Source organism: Stegodyphus dumicola, chromosome 10 (assembly GCF_044657685.1).
Source record: "Stegodyphus dumicola isolate Sdum_Otavi_A_Nest chromosome 10, ASM4465768v1".
Classification (NCBI taxonomy): Eukaryota; Metazoa; Arthropoda; class Arachnida; order Araneae; family Eresidae; genus Stegodyphus; species Stegodyphus dumicola.
This window is the reverse complement of record NC_140777.1, coordinates 176,522,479-176,543,069: the sequence shown is the minus strand read 5'-3', so window position 1 is coordinate 176,543,069 and position 20,591 is coordinate 176,522,479. Positions and strand designations below refer to the sequence as shown.

At 30.5% G+C, this 20,591-nt stretch overlaps 1 protein-coding gene across 2 annotated transcripts in view; it reads left to right on the top strand.

Annotated features, from left to right (window-relative positions):
* The first annotated feature begins 439 nt into the window (after positions 1–439).
* The window catches only part of LOC118195582 (endoplasmic reticulum transmembrane helix translocase), a 58,677-nt gene continuing 38,525 nt past the window's right edge, over positions 440–20,591 (top strand). The window contains exons 1-9 of one of the 2 annotated variants that reach the window (XM_085825912.1): positions 440–713; positions 1,374–1,463; positions 4,266–4,450; positions 6,723–6,951; positions 10,888–10,957; positions 11,836–11,942; positions 17,435–17,564; positions 18,080–18,262; positions 20,383–20,520. In XM_085825912.1, the coding sequence (XP_085682038.1) occupies positions 450–713; positions 1,374–1,463; positions 4,266–4,450; positions 6,723–6,951; positions 10,888–10,957; positions 11,836–11,942; positions 17,435–17,564; positions 18,080–18,262; positions 20,383–20,520 (1,396 nt within the window). In that variant the 5' untranslated portion in view covers positions 440–449. The remainder of the gene's footprint in view (positions 714–1,373; positions 1,464–4,265; positions 4,451–6,722; positions 6,952–10,887; positions 10,958–11,835; positions 11,943–17,434; positions 17,565–18,079; positions 18,263–20,382; positions 20,521–20,591) is intronic. The other variant, XM_085825914.1, reaches the window with a different exon arrangement.

Here is a 20,591-nt window from a genome sequence, read left to right as displayed (position 1 = left end):
ATGAATAAATTAATTTAAGTAACCCGAAAATTAAAAATAACTTGCATCAAATCAAAAAACATTATAAGTTTCTATACCTATGAAATAATACATTTTGCTGATTATTTTTTATTTTGCCTACATTATTGGTGCATAATGCAATCTCGCAGTGCGTACCAACCATTATACTACATAAATTTAATTATATTTGAGAGGAAAAAAAAAAAAAAAAAAACCGAATGAGTTTCCACAGTCGCGCACAAGCTTACATTCAGCTTAAATCAAAGCAAAAATCTATGTTGATCTGAGGAGAGAAAACTTCAGCCAATAGACAGCGAGAACGCATTTTCGTTTGCTTACCCCAAGTGAGCTAACCTGTTCTTTCTACGGACCTTGCCTACAGCGTTCATTTTTAAAGACTACTAACTTCAACTTCTATTCACAATTGTTGATGTGTGCTTGTAAACAAGATGGCGGTGAAAGCATATGCTGTAGATGATTTAGTACAGAGTGTTACATTATATACATCTCGCCGTCTTTTGTTTCATGGCTATGTTGGACCATTTGTCATATTTTATCTCATATGGTTTTACATATGGGCATTTCGTTATGGAGTTTCTGAGTATTTTGAAGCCGGCATGATAGCTGTAGCCATCATAGGAATTTTCCAAATTTTAACTTGTCTGTTTTGCCATTGGTCTGTTCATATACAGTGTTTACTCTCTTGTAATAGAGTAAGTAATATCATGGAGTTTTTTAATTCTTTTGTTTACAAAATTGCTTACGGCATGCATCGTAACAAATTAAATGACGGCATTTATGTTTATGCAGAATATGTTGTAAGAATGTAATTATTGTAGCATTAACTTAAAAAAATATTCATGAATAATTTTGAAAGTTTGTGTCATTAATACAATTTTTATACGTTTCAAATTCTTATAAGGTGTCACGGTCCTAAAAAAATTGTTTCTTATTAAATAAAATCAAATGTTTTTCTAGTGAGGTATACTGTATATATAAATGTAAGCAATATTTTTAAATATAAAAATGACTAAAAGGGGAATAACAAATTTGCTCTAGAAAGCTGTAACAATACTAGAAGCGGATCATTTTATTTTTCCTACTAGTGAATGGTACTTGTCACATGAATGTAATAAGTGAAAATATTTTTATTTGCATTTAAACAGGTTTAATTATTTAATCGAATACTTGAAAAATAGATTATTTTAGAATATTTATGTTTTCTGATGAAGAAATGATAGTCTTTCTGAGCATACATATTTTGTGTATATTTTATTCCTGTATTTTTTTTTTTTTTTTTGATGTTATAGAAATTTATGGAGTTTTTACATAAAAATGTAAATTTGTTAAAATGTAATTTCTCCCATATATAGCAAACTGATGTGTTAAAGGCATGTTATGTGAAAGTTGTTCCAACACCAAATAATGGTTCTTCTGAACTAGTACATCTTCATCAATCTAAGGTAAATGCTTATTTTGTTTTTTTATTATTTTATTCTATTTATTTTCATTTTTTGTAATGTGTGCTTACATTTAAATGTGTCATTTAACTTATTTTCACAAATTTAAAGTTTCCAACCACATATTTTTGAAAATAGCTCATTATTTTATGAATAGATACCATGAATGAAATTTAATTATTGAAAGTGTTCAAAATAGTGATTTCATTTTTAAAATCATTCTTGTGATGTATATAATGTAACAAAAGTATCTTTAATATCAAGAAAAATTCAAAACTGCTGTCTGGCGTTAGAAATATTTTATCATTTGAAGTGCAGATGTATAAAAATTTCAAAATTCCTTTTATTATTAAAAGAACATTAATTGTGCCTTCCTTTTAATATCTGTTTAATGTTAAAAAGTGGACAAGACATGCATGGAGCAATATGAAAAATATGCAGATGTATTTGTGAGAGTTTATGGAAGAAACAAAAAAAAATTCATGTATTGAATTAACACTTATGGGGAATTTATTATGTCTTTTTGGTAATGTTTGTAACAGGTATTTGTGGTAAATGATTTGTGTTGATTTTAATTTTGTGAAATGAGTTATCTTATTGTAATTTTTGTGTAATTTTGAAGTAGACTTTGTGATATAATTAATAAGCTATGAATGGGCATGGTTTCATAGCATTTTAGCATATTGTTCTAATACAATTTTTTTTTTTTTTTTTTTTTTTAATATCAAATGAAAAGGAAAAATTTTTTAGGATAAAGGTTTGCATTTTATTTTGTATTTAATTTCCTCTCATTTGCACAATACAGTTAGTATACTTGTGTAAGGTATTCCAAAGTATGTTTTTGCATTCTAAATTGCTATCTACTGTATAACTGTGATTACTAGAGAAGTTTTTGTATAGTTTAGGTCTTTTTGTGCAATATTTATAATACTCGAAAAGAACCAAGAAAAATAAAACCATATTCGAGGATGAGTCAAATAAAAATCTTAAATATTTTTTATGTGTGATTTATTGAATAAAAGTGGAAGGCGAATGTAACATATTTTTGACTTTCTCTTTGATGTTTGGTACACTTCCTCAAATACACAGGAAGTGCACAGATTCATCTGTGAAAAAAAGTCTTGTGGTCATATGCACAGCCCATACATGCACCTCCTTCAGTGGCATGAGATTTCTTTCTTCCCATCACCTCTTTGAGTGGTCCAAATATGTGGGAATCATTGGAACAAGGTCTAGTGAGTATGAAAGATGTGGAAGAGTATCAAAGTGAAGGTCAGTGATGGTTTGTAGCTGGTGCATGAACTGTATGAGGTCGAACATTATCATGTTTCAAAATAACACCTGTAGCCAGACATCCATATTGCTTTGATCTGATTTCAGGCCAAAGATATTTTTCAACGTATCAGAGTATGATATTCTGGTGATGGTGTAGTGTTCCAAGATAATGTGTCATTTTTCCCAAAAGAGAATCAGTATAACCTTTCCTGCAGATCTACAGATGGCTGCACCTGGAACTTCTTGGGTTTTAATGATAGGAATGGCACCATTACTTATTTGCTGTGTTGGTTTCAGGTTGGTGGTAATGGGCCCAGGTTTTATTTCTTGTAACCATTCTCACAAGGAAGCCATCGTCTTCTGCTTCAGATCATTGCAAACATTCTTCACAGATGGCAGTGCGTTGCTCTTTAAATTCTAAAGTGAGATGCAGTCGCACCCACCTTGCAGATACTTTGTGAAACTTAACCACATCATGAATAATGTGGTGTGCTTACCCATGTCTAATGTTTGGATTTGCAGCTGTTTCACCCACTCTCATGTGGAATTTGTCATTGAACTTCCTACTCCACTCATAACCTTGATGCAATGATAAACATGCGCCACCATACTGGATTTTCAACCAATGGATTTTAATAGCTTTTGCATCTACTTTGCTCGGAAAATATGTGACAGAACAAAGGTGTATATCGCAAGTAGGTTGGCAATTTTAATTTGGTATTGTGGCAATTTCTTTTGCATGCCACTTTATAGAACGAACAATGGCATGTGAATTCAGATGTTTATCATGTTTTCAATTTTTTTTTTTTTTATTTGACCCTCGTAGTTTTTTAGGAATGTTATTGGTACTACTCTTATATGCACCTTTAGGTCGCCAAATGTGGCGATATGTGTCGTGCACTGGCTTTTGGCGCAATGGGGGTGATGTTAGTTTCTATGGAAACCCTTTTTACGTGGAAACTTGGATTTTACTGTTGGCAAAATTTTAGTCGCATGCCTGGTACAACTATTTTTTCAGGTGGCTGAAAATTCTACGAGTATTTAGGAGAAGAAGGTTTTGAACATTTATTTTTGAAAGATAATATCAATTTTGTGGATAGTGAGTCTGGCTGTCATATAAATGCGATGGAGATTACGTGGTGGCATGTTAAAGCTCTGTTGCCTACTTATAATCGGAAATGCGATATTGAATTTTATTTGGTGGTTTATATATTTTCCCGTTGTTGTTCTGAAACGAGAGAAGATGCTTTTAACAAATTTACGGTGAAATTGTTTTAGTGATGTTTGAAAATGGTATTTCTGCTGTTCGAAGAAGCATTCATTCATGGTAAGTGCATTTTATTTTATTCTTGTTCTTATTTTGTAGAATCTTATGTTTATTATTATTATTGTAAAGATTATTGTTGTTATGGATGTAAAGATTATGTTCTTTGTCTTTCTTTTCCATAAATTTAAAATTGGTTGATTAACTGTATCTGTATATGTCGTATATTTTGTATGATGCATTTATCTTTTCTTCTCTCTCAATAGGATGAAGAAGGTGTAAATGTCTGGTTTAAGTTTCAGAAGACTAAATATTTGTATGACTTTGATAAGAAGTCTTTTCGTGGCTTATCATTTCCAGATAATCTTCCATTTAAATATTACCAAGAATGTAAAGGTTTTGCTGATGATTCTGAACTGAAATCAGCTGAAAGCAAATATGGAAAAAATGAGTATGTCTTACTTTATTTGTAAATTCTCATAATTTTATAACTAATTTAAAAAAAGGTAATCATTTTAAATCTTAAAAAAATAATCATCTGAGTCTCATATGTTGTAGAAAAAATAATGATGTTTTTGTGTTAATAGTGTCCACAGAAAAAAAAAAAAATCACCAAGCACTGTTAGGAAAAGATGGAAAGACCGAAAAATATTCAGATATAAAAAATATATTTCAGTTGAAAGTAAAATGGAACAAAATGACATTTGCATATGCAATTTTAGAAAAAATATACTTCAGGGTACTCCTTGGCGAAAATTGGCGACATTTTTGGTGCTATTCCTGTTTACATGCAACACCCTCCCAAGTAAAATAGCATCCAAAACATAAGATAATTATAATCTCAATAAACTGTTGTAAATATTTCTACAACAAATTACTAAAGTAAGGAAAAGAACAATTTCTTATTTTGTTTCCTCGATAGTGCCCAGCATCATCATAGCTTTCAAGAATCCATAAAGCTTTCATAATCCCAACCAGTCCAGATTTCGGACTTTGTTCTGTATACATATATACATAAATAAGAAAACAGTGCAAAAATAAGCATAGTCTAATTTGAGGGTCACGTGATGTTGTGCCATCTTCTCATTGGCTTTGACAATATGAATTGAGTAAATTTCAAAAAAACTTGTATCAAAATCTGTGATTTCGTAGTTTTCTATGATAATTTAAAGCCCTTAGGTGCACAATCATTAATTTTAAAAATAGAAAGTTCTGGATTAAATAATTAACTATATACACAGGTGTAAAATAATCAAAATCCAGTTGGAGGGTCACGTGGATCATGTGAAACGTGAAAAATTTGTACTTAAATGCTGAGTCACATGATTTGCTGCAGTCTTGCAATTGGTGAATACAGAATTGCATAAAAAATAAAGAAATACACAATTTATAAAGTTATTTGAAGCATAAATCAGAAAAACTGATTTTTCTGTCAAGGAAAAAGGGATAATAAGCCTTGTTTCAAGGTTCTTGGTGAATGAAAATGCGTTCTGGGATGCAGAAGTTGGAGATGTACGAAGTCTATGGTCATGTGGGAGGTCACCCTCCCAGGTTGTGACTTTGGCAATTGCTGCTTGAGTTATTGTAATCCTGAGTTAAGTAGGATGATTTTCATCACAATTTAGTGCAAAGGCTGCATAAGGTCGTAGAAATTGATCCTCATTGAGGACCGTGTAGTTAAAAATCTGGAAATAGTTTAGATAATCGCAATAGTGACTAGAATCTATATACTGCCATTGCCACATAAATTCACAAAACTAAAAATTGAAAATATCCTCCATATTGCCAATGGCATTTCTTTAAAAAGTCCCTTTTTATTACACCCCACATAATTTCCATAGTGTTGTATGAGCTCTGGCTTCCAGATCCTTAAATGTCACTGCGTAATTTACTGAGAGGTGAACAAAACCATTTAAATCTTCATTTACACACCAGCGAATCACTGTTTTCTTTCTTATTCATTCCAAATCGTACAGAAACTTCAGTTTAATCTTACCACCGGGAGCCATTTTATGGTGTAAAGCACAAAATTTCAACATACTTTCTAACTGACATCCAACACAGAAATAAACACCGAGAACTATTTTCCCAACAGTCAAAATCACCGCAATCACACATTACAATGCTATGTTTTTTTTTCTTGCATTTGGGGGAAAATGATTAAAATTTAGAACTTGCTCTTTGCAGAAAAGCAAGCTGGGAATTATTTTCAAATTCATAAGTTTTTACCTAAAAAGTATGTGTTAATGGCTATAATGTGATCAGCTAAACATGACTGACAAAACAACGGTAGATTGGAACAATTATCTGTGGGACATTTGTATTAATAGTGTGCTAAATGGAGGTTCTGGTAAAATCAGAGGGACTAATAAAATAGTAGAAATTTAAATAAGCCTTTTTACAAAGCACACAAATGGTACAGATCAAGTCTTGATTTTTTTATTAAATAAAGAGATGTTAGTTCCTTCAGAATTCTTGAGAAACAATTAGTGCAACTTTGCATTATCTTCATGAACTTTCTTGATTTGAGGGTAGCCAGCTTTCACATTCGACAGGATAATATTCAATATGGGATAATGTGTAAATTCTAAATATTTTTTTCAGTTTAGTGTATTATTTTATTATGAATATTTTAAAACAAGTGTATAAATTATTTTTGTATGATTTTAAACTTGCAATTCTTTGTATTTATGTGCATTTTCTCACATTTTTGTTTGTTTTAGGTTGGAAATGGTTGTACCTGAGTTTATGGAATTGTTTAAAGAACGAGCAACTGCACCTTTTTTTGTATTCCAAGTATTCTGTGTTGCTCTATGGTGTTTGGATGAATACTGGTATTATAGCGTGTTTACACTTATCATGTTAATTGCTTTTGAATGTACTCTTGTACAGCAACAGTTACGGAATTTGTCCGAGATTAGAAAGATGGGAAATAAGCCTTATTCAATACAGGTTTGTTTTTGAAATTTTATTTTATTCCCTTGGTGATATTGCTTTTATAGTAGCTTCACTGTTGCAGGAAATTTTCTGAAAAAGCATCATTTGAGTTAATCTAATATTTCCAAAATGTTGATTGCAAGGCAGTTTTTAAATATTTTATACAGTCAAAAGTCGTTAATTCGGACACCCATAATCCCGAATGATCTATAATCCGGACCTCAAAGCTAAAAACTTTCTGCGCATGCGCCGCGTTGACGCATGCACATAGGCATTTAAGCGTGTGCGTAAGACCTTTACGACTGCGCATTTGCGTGTGCACAAGCGCAGAATACGTTTCCACTGCGCGTTTAATGTATAACGGACGGTATAAGCTAAAATTATCTAATTGTCCATTTCAGTTAATGTTGATGATTGCGTTGTTCCTTAATCTTCGAATTGGATCCGGCTTATTATTTTTTGCAGACTGTAAGAGCAATTTTATAAAAGTAAGCTTGAACTTTCGATTATGTCAAATAGAATTTCCGATGCTGGAGCTCCCAAAGGATCTACGAAAACGAAAGTATGTTTCGATGTCCATCAAACAAAAAGTAAAATTGCTCCAAAAAATGGATAAAGGCATATCCTTTGTTTATCTAACCGTTCCGAAATCTGTTTATCAATTTCACGCTGCTCTGCACGGGGGGGGGGACGTGGCAGAGAGCAATGAACTGGAAATTGATCTGTCAACACTATCGTTATCTTCAGGGCAGATGTTTTTATTTTATTCGGCTTTATAATTCCTTATTAAATGTAGTATTTCATCTCGATGTACTTCGTCTTTGATATGATTTAAATCAAATTCCTCGTCATTATAAATATCACGAATACAAATCAAATAGTTTTCTGGTTGCAATTTTCTAATTTCGGCTATGCATAATGTATGCTTTACGCATGCGCGCGTTGAAAGAAATATTTAATAAAGTAAACAAATAAATATTAAGCTTTTTTTTGTAAATTTTGATACCCTTTAGATCATAATTGCTCATTATTTTATAAATTACAGTTTTATATTTTTAATTTTATAATTTCTGCATGCCATCTTACCAGATTTAAACTGATGATCTATAATCCGGAATCACCGAAGTCCCGACGAGTCCGGATTAAAGACTTTTGACTGTATAAGATCATATTTAATATTATGGGCTGATCTTTGGAATATGGTAACTGGTAGTTTAGCGACATTTTGAAGGCGATAAAGGTTACTACCTAGGACTTTGGTAATAATGTGAGAAGTACTCAGTTCCGATTATGCATTATTTTGTGTGAGGGAAATGAGAGGTCATGAGATATGTCATGTGACATTAATGGACGAATTACAGTTCTTTAATTGGAAAAGGGGGGAAATCTCGGAAAAAATCTGGAAATTTTGTATTTAGCTTTATTCTGTGTTGTGTGAAACAGGGTATATGTTTGAGTGGAAGTAAACGTGCATGGAAATAATTTAAATATTTGACACTAAGTATTTGTAACCATTTGTAATGTTAGCGGTATGAATTCGTTGGTGACGTTTATAATATAATAGATAATTTAGAGGTAAAAGTTTTTGGATATTTTATTTATTTTATATGTGGAAATGTTCATCTTTGAAAGGGTATATACTTTTTCGCGATCAGGTAATTTCATATATGTTCTTTTTACCGGATTTAAAGATTTAGAAAATTGTCATGCATTTTCATGAAATTTTTCTAATTTATGAGAAAAAAGCAGTGTACATGGATATAGTTAAGAGTGTGTGCAATGCCATTTTTGTGCAATTCTGTGATGTTTTTTTAAGTAAAAATAAGTCGACGTGTGCATGGTTACTGTGTATGTGCGATTTTAAAAAACGCGGCAAGGAGTTTGCGATTCTGCACTTTTTCCCAATTTTGCAGTTAATATTTGTCATGATTAAGCAGTTTTGTTACATAAAATTTTTAGCATAAGTGTAATTCGGCTAGTAGATTGTTGGAAAAAGTGTTCAGTAAATAAAAAGAAGAGAAACATGTCTTTACTTCGTGGTGAAGACAAAATGGCGGCGGAAAAAAAAAATAGAGGGTTGCTGTAGCAGAGTTGGTCGCCAAATTTTCGCCAAAAAATCACCAAGTTACCATAATCCAAAGATCAACCAATATTATGTACATTAAAATTGTATAATATCTGAGTCTATTTAATTATGATGCTATTTTTGTGTGTTTGTTTATTTGTTGCATTTTAGGTAATCATTTTAAGGTATAGGTCTGTACAATTGACTTTTTAATAAAGCATTTTGTATACAAATGTCTTGTATGCAATAGTAGATCTTGTAGTTCTGAATCCATTAGCATTTAAAATATGAAAATAGTTAATTTAAAACTTGAATTATAGAAAGTTTTGAGGAAACACGTTTTTTTTTCCCTCATCTAAGAGCAATTTTCACAAAGTTTCCAGAATCTAAGCAAACCTACGTAAGCTTTAGATTTTAGTTACAGAGATAAGTTATTTTTGAGAGATTAAATTTGAAAGCATTAGCTATATTGTATTTTAAAGTTAACTATATGAATGATATCAGCAGTATTTTGTGTGTGTGTTAAGCATTAGGCATTAATGAGGATTTGTTTAATCTCTGAATTTTGCTTGAGTTACTTAGAGGTGTTGATTTTTGCTGTTGCTAATATTAAATGTGATAGATTAATTTCTTTCTGCTCATCTGTAGTAACTATTTGAAGAGATCTCTATAAAACTGTAACTCGCAAAAGTATGGTCATTTATATACAAAATTAAACTTAATCAGGTAGTATTTTATGAGTTAAATAATAAGATAGTTAATAATTATCTGTTTATTTAAACCATAAATTGAATTGGAACTTGAATTCTAACTTATTTTATTGTGAGATTCTTTATGAGTATATCTCGAGCAGCAATTACATGGAATAGAACAGAGTAGTTGATTTGAATCTCAAGGCAAGAGAAATTAACTAAATGTGTTTTACCTTTTAGTTACCTTTTATCTTTGCTTACTTGACTGTCATACAAGATAATTTAGTGTGTGTTCTATTTGCATCAGTAAACTTTGCGTGTTCAGTTGTCCAGATGAAAGAGTAGTTAGGGGAGCCTATTGCAGTACCAAAGGGCATGGTTGTAACTGGCCGTTCCTGTATAGGAGTCAATGGTAGTCACCTGTTAGATACCTCCACCATAAAGTGGCCACCACTTTTGGCCTTAGCAGTGGCTAATGTTGAATTGGCAAGTGCCTGCTATTGGATTAATTCTGCATGTTCAAAATAGCCATGCAAGAACATTCATTCATTTCTAAAATTACCATTTCATAAAAAGGCCGTGAAATCTAAAACTGTATGAAAGCATTAAAATTTAAAAATAGGAAGATATCTGGTTGCTTTTTAAGGCAGTTATTGGTACAAAAATTGTAGGAATAACAGGAAGCTCATAAATTTTGCCATGTAGAACTTTTGCATTTATTTATTTTGATACTTTCCGAATATTCACATACCCCATCTAAAAGTCATGAAAAGTTAAGTTCTACAGACCCGACTTTATGTAATTTTTTGGTGATTTTATAAGTGAAAAGCAGTTGCTGTATATATAAGGAGAACAACAGCATGAAAAAAGAAGGATTTCTTGAAAAAAGAAATAGTGTGTTATTATTGATGTGTCTTGCTTTTTTAATTTTATATGAAGCTCTTAGCAAGCCACCATTTTAAAAAAGATTGTTACCTTTTGCACATAAGTTGGTGGAAAATAGTTGCCAATGAGTTCACAAATGCTCTATAAAGTCACCGAGTTATGGACTTTTTGGAGAGGAATGTGTTTAATCAGAAAGTATAATTTTGTTCAGGATAAAAGTTGTAACTTAGATATTTGCTAAATATAAATCAAAAGTAGTTTATCATTTTTTCCTGAAATGGTATAATTTAAAAGTTTATTTTGTTACAGGTTTACCGTAACAGAAGATGGAGGCCTATTCCAAGTTGTGATTTGGTACCTGGTGATATAGTTTCTATAGGTAAAAATAGCAAGAAACTAATTGAAATTCTGTTTGAATATTTTGCCCCATCAAAAAGAAATTAGATGTCTGTGTACTGATATTTGAGTATGCTTGTATCTTAACCTTCGTAGGAAATTCATCTCGTATTTTGTAATACTTCTAATAGTCTGTAATACATATTTACAATGTACAAAATTACTTTTTCAAAATAAAATAATAAAAATTTTTAATTTGAGAGTTCTGGTATAAAAATTTCTACCTTCATCTCATTTTAAGTAACTTGCTCATTTTAGTTCTAATGTAATCCAGCTTCTGAAGTTTCAGATAGAGATTTAAAAAGAATCTTTAACAATAAAGTTTGCATCTGCACAAACACAATAGTAACTTGTACGTTAATGTTACGATAGTTACTTTATTACAGCATTAGCTTGTAACCTTTTTCAAGATTCCGAGGATATCAAAAAATTGTGCAGATTTCTGATATTTCTTGTGATTAATTAGTTTTTATTTTAATTATATAATTTTTTGTATTTATATAATTTTAATGTTCAGGTCTATCTTATAATGTTTTTCTCATACTGTCAGTCTCTTAAAAGGATTTATCAAGGATTTGAACTTAAGCCCAAAGTATAGCAATCAATTAACCTCTGTTAATTATCATACTGTTAAGGACAGTTTCTTAAATCTTATTTGAATCTGTATTTCCTATAATGGTACTATTAATGTTATAAGAATTAGCTTTAAACACTTGAAATTAACATTTTAATGATGTTCTAACTTTGAATATAAGGATATGAATGAAAGCCAATTCAAACCTAATTACACTTTTTCATAATAAACAAGTTTATTTGTAAGATTACTGATGCTATATTTTACCGACATTTGTTCTCATTTAGGAAGATCTCAGCATGATAATTTAGTTCCCTGTGATTTAGTTTTACTGCGAGGACCTTGCATTGTTGATGAATCTATGTTAACTGGGGAATCAGTACCACAGATGAAAGTACGTATAAATGTGTAATATGAATACTGATTTTTCTTATTAAATTAAAATAAGCATGCCCAGGATTTTCATAATCATATATGTAAAGAAATGAGGCACACATTTTAAACTCATATTAGTTTGGGATAGTGAAATTTTATTTATTTGTTACATCATATTAAAGTAATTTACTCAGATATGTGAAATGAAAACTCCATTTTCCCCCCTTTTGGTATATCTGTGTTTTAATATGTTTATAAGAATGACTGAGCAAATTGATTCTGTGCTTTATTTGCAATGCTTGTGGTGATATTGATGTTTTTTGATTATCCACTATTGGTTTCTATTTGTGGCTGATTTTCGGCATATTTCCAAGTATACATCTGATAATCAATAACACACACAGTAAGTGTACTATATACATGTAGGTTTATTTGCTTTATATTTAATAATCATTCTGTTGTGTTTCAAAATGTTTAATAAATATCTTCTTCAAAAATAAAGGAAGTGGTTGCAATATTAACCATGATAGGACTTACCCGCGGCTAAATAGATAATGCTGCCAAGTACTTGTTATTCAACCCAGGATGGTTATTCTATGCTACGAGAGTCGACAGCAAGTTGTGGGCCGCCAGACGTCGCTGCTAGAAAAAAACAGGTCTGCCCGACATCTTATATTCTCCGAGTACGGAAGTTGTCGATAGCGCGCAAAAATGTGTTGTCGCATTGTCAATCAGGGTTGTTCAGTTGACGTACTAAGTAGGCAATGGTTTTGTATGTGTTTTTGCCGCTGATTTCTTTCATATTTAAACGGAGAATACAGTTGTAGATCTCTGAATCGGTGGCGAATTTATAGAAAATATGTTGATGCTTTTGCTCTGCCAGAAGGTGTTTTTATTGCTTATTTCAGATTGCCAAAATTTATAGTTATTTTAATTTGCCATGAACTGAGAGAGTATTTGGAGCCACATTCAAAAACAAGAATGCAATTTCTACTGAAAGTTTATGTATATTATTCCTGAAATTATAGATATAAATTGTAATTATATGCTTTAAAAATGTAGAAGATAATAAGCTTATCAAGCAAATAAACCTTCTTTATTTAATACAAATATAGACATCCGATAAGCTTCTACTCAATTTATGTACAGCAAGAATTTTGTTTATTTTAAAATCTAACAGTTGAATACCTTACAAACAATACTGTGAACAAAAAAAGGAATGTCGTTCATTATTACGCGGAATTCACACTACTGTAAAATAAAAATTGAAAAAAAAAAAAAAAAAAAAAGATAAAAACTATAAAATAGCTTTATAATATTTTTCCAGTAGCAGCACTACTACTAGTGTGATATTTTTAAAAATAAGTTTTAGTCCAGAATGGCTATTAATTTCGTTTTGCCATTTTGTGGTGTTTCACGATAAATGGCGTCTTGCTTTTCAATTCGATGCCACCAAATATTATCGCACTGTATTATATTTGAAGAAATTAAATAACGAGGAATCTGCATAAATGTATGAATGTTTCTCCCACTGTGATAAAACAACGGTACCTAGAGCCATGATATTTTGAATAACGTAATCCTGCATCCTAATATAGGCATCTGGAGGCCCAAATTTGGAACTGGGGATTTGTTTTATTATCTATTTCATATTTTGTAAAGCATTTATGAGGGTTAAGAAACTCAACGATTTCAAAGCGAACAATGGCAACATTGTACCAAAAAAAAAAAAGGGGGGGAATTTTTTTTTTATCTCTAGCGCGCGAGACTTTGTATCGGAAATTCTGAAGATATGCTCTTTTTAAATCATATGATATTGCTGTTGAATTGAATTTTATGGTTTAAGTGCGAAGAACATGATATTTAGTAAATAAAAGTAACACCCAAAATGTTAAAAAAAGGTTCTTTGGGGGTAATACAAAATCTGAAGGCTCTCAGTTTTTTTTTTTTTTTTTTTGTGTGTGTGTGTGTGTGCGCGTGCGTGTGTGTGTAATTTTATTACATTTTAAAACTGGTTTCTAAGGGAGTACTTTCTGATGAAAACTGGTTCGTATACACGTTACATATGGGGAAAGCCATGAAAACGCCGATGCGGCCAGCTCGTTTGTGGGATTCGAACCTCGGACCAAACTACCTACGTTCAGCGACTCTACTGCTCGGCCGCTGTTGGGCTTATTAGCAGAATTATACTGCATTATTATTGTATGATTCTATAAAGTACTGCTATAAGACTGAGCGTTTGTTCATGGAATAGTACTTTTGTAATCTGTTAGTATTAAAAAATCATTGTTTCTTTGCAAACTTAAAAAAAAAAAAAAAAAAATTCATAGCAGAGTTCTCATTTTTATATTGTAAAAGAGATATTGGTTATTATTAGTATTCTATTTAATGTGTCGAAATGCTGGTTTGACAAGGACTTCAACTTCAGGAGACCTACACTGATTATTTTTACTTTAGTACTTGCATTATGAAAATAATATTACTATCTTTTAATTATTTTCACAGAATAAAATCTTTTGAGAAGGAAGAATATTTAAAATAAGCAGTTTTTATATATACAAGAAATTAAAATAACAGCAATGTAATATTAAAAAAAAGTATTAGTAATTGTGTGACAATAATTGCAATACGAATTAATCACTCATACAGGATAGATTAGTATAATTTTGGTTATATATTTTATATTAAAAAAATATTTTCTTTCATGTTAATTATAGAATAAATTATTTAAAATAAAACATTTTGATGTGCATGTGTGACAGCTGAATGCAGCAGCAATCGACCATACTGTAATAGCAAATGAATTTTATTCTTTTCATGAAAGAAATAATTTTCATAGAAAAAGAAAATAAAAAAAAAGGAAGAAATATTAAGAAAGAAATATTTTCTTTCTAATTTCTTACTTAATATTTTTCTAATATTAACTGTAAAATAAATTGCATGAAAACAGTTTTAATGTAAGCATGAAAAAAAAAAAAAAAAAAAAAAAAAACTTAGTTTGCTATTAGATTGTAATGCAAATTAATCATATTATAAATTTAAATGATTAAAATTGTTTATTTCTAAAAATATTTGAAGAAAGCTTAATTCATTTACTCTTATCTATTTACCATTGCTTTCATGGTATCCCAAATCACTCTTTATTCCTACACCCTAAATTATTGCATTAAAACGTGATTTTCCTTCTCATAACACAGCAGCATATTCTGCTGCATGTTGGTCATAATACTGTTTTGTGCCATTTTTTTTTTTAACTACAAATGCAGCGTGTGAGTTAGTGACATAATGGGAGAATATTCCTAGAACTTCAGCCACCACACGCTATAAATTTCGTCACTCGTCTGTACTGCGATTGGTCTGAAGCTCCTTGAAGCCTTCTGGATGTCAAATGGACTCACCACCCCCCACCAACTGAGGCCCACAGAATGGCTTTCTCCGATAAGTTGTGATGGCTGTCCATAATGGTTTTTTTTTTTTTTTTTTTTTTTTTTGAGTCAATATTGTTCACTCAAGTTGTATACAGATGCAGTGATCTTAGAATAGGCATTCTGGTTTGAATCCTGCTCAGTGTGCTGATTTGGCTGCATAGAAATTTTATATTTTTTCCTTTGTATAACATATATATGAGGTCTGAGTTGTTTTAATCTACTATAGACATTTGTAGATGATGATTTATGTTTAATGAAGACTTTTGTTTATATGTTTTATCTGTTAATATTTGTACTTAATTTTATTTACTTCAAGACATGATACATTACTAAGTTTATCAACAGAAATACTGTGTATATTAATTATTAATTTTACTTTCTTCATATTTAAAAGTACTTTAATAAACTCTCTTTCACTACTTGGGATTTTCTCAATATTAATGTGTAAGAAAATATGATGTTTTATTTCCATTAGATTTCAGCAGAAGGTCTTTAAGTCCTAAAAAACACAAACTTTAGCTAACAATTAAAACCAACACTATTTAACATTTAAAAAAAGAAATCTCATCTTGCAAGAGGTTAAATATTCAAACATTAACACTCAAGAGACGATGCCAGACATTAACAACGAACAGACAAAATAAGGTGAGAAATAAGTAGTAAATCTTGGCAAAAAAGTTTTTATCCTCGCACTTTGATGAGCACATATGCATATTACACAGGAAATATTAATGTTGTCACTGATTGTAATGAAGATTTCTGCCATAAAAATTAAATGAACCAAAGAATATAAAATTTAGAATAACGAATTAAATGTTGATATGCTTTACATCAGAATTGAATTAAAAATAGTTTATAAGGTATTTCTCCCACCTTCATGGTGTGGTGGTCTGCACGCTGGGCACGTATTCCAGAAGTCTGCGGTTCGATTCCCGGCGAAGGTGTTGCTAATTTTTCAAGTCTCATGCTTCTAAAAAATCTAATGTCTCTACAGCGGCGCCCGAACTAAAAAATTGGTGGATGATGATTCTCCACATCCAGGATTTGGCTATTGGGTTCCTTTCCCCCTAAAAAAAACAGTCGCCCTTTAAAAGGGGGAGTATATAAGGTATTTCTCCCACCTTACTAGCACGCTCTTGTGGTGTGGTGGTCTGTACGCTGGCGAAGGCGTTGCTAATTTTTCATCTTGCCTGTTTCTAAAAAAATCCTAATGTCTCTACAAGTTCAATAACCTGAACTATATATTATAAAGTCAGTTTATGTCAGTTTGAAGTTCCTTTGAAGTGGTATCACTGAACATTGCAAACCTCCTGGATTTTTTCCCCTATTTTTTGTAAAATATTAATCTGGCAAGAAAACATTTATTCAGTTAAACTTTATACTTCTGTATTTAATTTTATGAATTTCAGTAAACATGTACTGCTTTATTTAATTCTATGAACTTCAGTGAATTGGAAGCATTATTAATTCAATCGCTTAAAAAAAAAAAAAAATCAGCAGCATTTTATTTAAACTTTTTTAGAGTAATTCATGTTATGTAGTCTTAATCAACAGTTGTTTAAAGATTTTAAATGAAGCAAAAAATATTTGCAAATAAATGAAACATTCCTTTCTTTCTGTCAGATAAACTTAAATTTAGTAAGTAATTTAATAAGGCTGTTTTAAAGATTTAAATTTTTGAACTTCCCTTTATGAATCATTCTGTTTTTTATTCTATACCAAACATGACAGACTGTTGAGATTTGCTTGTTATTTTAAAATGAAGCATCATTTCAAGATCCTGTTAGTTTAATGTAACTTCAAAAACCAAAATATGTCATGGAAAAAGTACATCTAAGATCACCTATTGGGAAACATCTTTTTTATTGATTAAATCATGAAGGAAATGTATTCATGTAATAAATACTAATAAATCTACTCATCTAATAAATAATATGATGGTAAAGGATTTAATGTTGCCACAGACATATAATAAATATGTAAAGCTATTCCTTTTTATAATAAATAGAGATTATAAAATGTGTTCTTTTGAATTTCAAAAGGTGATTTTTTTAGGGTGATTTTCATCCTTTCTTTCTTTTAGGAACCTATTGAAGAATTAGATCCTAATGATGTTTTAGATTTAGATCAGCATGGCCGTTTACATATATTGTATGGGGGAACCAAAGTTCTTCAGCATACTCCACCAGGAAAAACTAGTCCTGGTCTGAAAGGTATTTTTTTATTTAACAACAAAATTTTAAAATTATCTTTTCAGGCATTGATCTCTTCATTATTCTATTATTAGGTTTTTTTTTTTTTTTTTTTTTTTTTTTTTTTTTTATGTTAGACTTGCTGATAATTATAACTGCTGGATTTATTTGACTCATTACATTTATGTTAGAAAAGCAAATCTAAAAATCTAATGCATGAATGAATCCATTATTTTTGTTGAACTATTTTCTTTGATTTTAAGTGTTAAACGTAATTTCTGAAAATTTATATCTTCAAATTCATTTGTAATACAGTCTTTTTTAATTAATATAATATATCATTATTTACTGTAATTCTAACTGCAGAAAAGTTACTTTTATGCAATTTTGTGATTAAATTGCAGAAAAGTTACTTTTATGCAATTTCGTGATTAAATTGTCCATATGCAAATTTTGCTGTTTAAATATGTCCCCCCTTTTTTTGTCCAGGTTATGAAATTTGTTTAATTTTTTTAAGTGTGTGTATCTGCTTTTAGCTGCTGACAATGGCTGTGTTGCATATGTTCTGAGAACCAGTTTCAACACTTCTCAAGGGAAATTGCTGAGAACAATTCTGTTTGGTGTAAAGCGTGTCACTGCTAATAATCGGGAGACATTCTGTTTCATACTTTTCTTACTTGTATTTGCAATTGCTGCATCTGCTTATGTATGGATTAAAGGTAATATTGAAATTAAGTTAATGCTTTTAAGGAAGTTTCTGTAACCTCCTAAAGCAAGGGCAAAATTTTCATGATATAGCTTTTAGAATAACACAATCCAAAACACATTTTCCATGTCCTTTGCTGTTCCCTATTGTAGAGTTGCCAGCTCTCCCGATTTCCGACCTTACGCCCGCAAACCCGATTTTCAACATATTTCTCCCGAGTTTCTCTTTTTCTTGAAATTTATTGTGATTTTCATGTAGCTTCGTTTGATATTTCATTATCACTTTTAATTTTGTTCTGCAACTTTTTTTTTCTCCCAAATATGACATGGGAAAAAAGTTCTCATTCACACAATTAATTGGTAAAAGGTTTAAAGGTTGTGTAAAAAGGGAATAAGCATTTAATAGCTTTCTTTGAAATGCCTTTAAATTCTTTTTTTCAGTTCAGCTTTAAGTTAACAAGTGCATTATTTTTTTAAACTTCAGTTATTCTATCACAGTTTCTATCAGTTGTTCTTTTTCTTCACAATATTTTTGAATTAAGAGTATTTTGTTTCTTTGCGTACCACCAGTGGTACACATACCACTGGTTGAGAATTGCTGATTTGTACCATTCAGTGTCTAACCATATACAAGCAATTATGGCAACTCATGATGGCTACATGCAAAACTGATCTGCATTTTTTTATATCGTAATTATCTGAAATTTTAATCATTTCACCCTTGTTGCAAAATATTACTAAAATAAATATTAATTTATCATCTTTATGATTTTGCAATTTTAATGTCCAGCAGCATATGTATAAGAAATTTAGCAGCATGTGCAAATGGCATATTTTTTGTGAAATACATTTCTGTGTTAGAAAATGATGAAGGATATTGAAACATATTACAGCTTTATGTTTTACAGTTCTTTTTTCAATTAATCATACTTGGATATAACAAAATTCATGTAACAGAGCAAAAAATAAAATGTCTGAGTATATATGATAGTTAAACTTATATTCAATTATAAGTAGTAGTAGTTGTGATTTTTAAATTATCAGTCATCATTAATATAGGCCCTATTTCCTCACAAATTCCCGCCCCCTTTTTTTTAAATAATCTTATCATTCGAAAATGTAGATGTGAAAATTATGCAAGTAATTTAATTTCTGAGGAATGTGATTACAGCAAGAATGTAACAAATGAAAAGTAGTCATGGATAAACTACTAATAACTATCACAATATTATTTCTTTAAAATGTATGCTCCAGAAATAATGTGTAGTAATATTAATATTACAATATCTGATGGATATTGAGCCGATATCTGACTGTAATTATGTCTGGATGATGTTTCTGGCTCAATTACCTTGTAAAGTCTCAGGGGCACCACACACGGATGAGTCCTGACTGCAGCTCCTAAGAGCGATTTCAAAAGAATGAAAGAGAACGGAGCGAACAAAAAATACAAATTTCAAAAGATCAACCACAATGGCAGTAGATAAGGCCACTATGAGTTGGAATGTAAATAATAGAAGTGAGGTGAAGTCATACAGTTGGAAAGTTTCTTCTTAAAGATCTCTGAAAACACTTGGATAGCTTAACAAAGAATCTGCACATGTATAGCTTAACAAAAAATCAGCACTTAACATGTTTCAAGTAATAAAGGCAAAAGAAAATAAAACAGAGGCTAGTACAAAATTTAAATAGAAATTGAATCCATTGAAGAAAAATAATCAGTTTACCAATAAAGTATCCCTCAGATGGAAAAACTGTAGTGTAGAGAAAAGGCAAAATTATGCAAATATTTTTTTAATTTTCAGAATCTAGTGCTAGAAAGCTAAAGGTTAAAATACATGAGAAAATATGGTATTGATGATACACCATGTTGAGATTTATGTTGAATCACATTTCGAATCATAATATTGAAATTTTATAACCACATGCAATTCCAGAACTAACTTAGTGTTAGTTAGCTTAGCTAATGTAATAATAGTGTTAAAATATTCTTTGATAAAAAGAATTAATATGGTATATTTTATTTGCTAGCACTGACATTGCCTAGCAATAGTGCAAATTAATAATTAATTAATTATGCGTTATTGTTTACCTGATATGTTATAATTATTTTATACTTAATTGAATTTGCTAGGTGCAGAAGATCCTAAACGGAACAGATATAAGTTATTTTTGGAGTGTGCATTAATATTAACATCTGTTGTACCACCTGAGCTTCCAATAGAACTTTCCCTGGCTGTAAATACTTCACTGCTGGCACTATCAAAATTATGTAAGTAATCTGTTATATATATATATTTTTTTTCATGTGTTTACTATTTGTCAACATGATTTGCTGCTAAT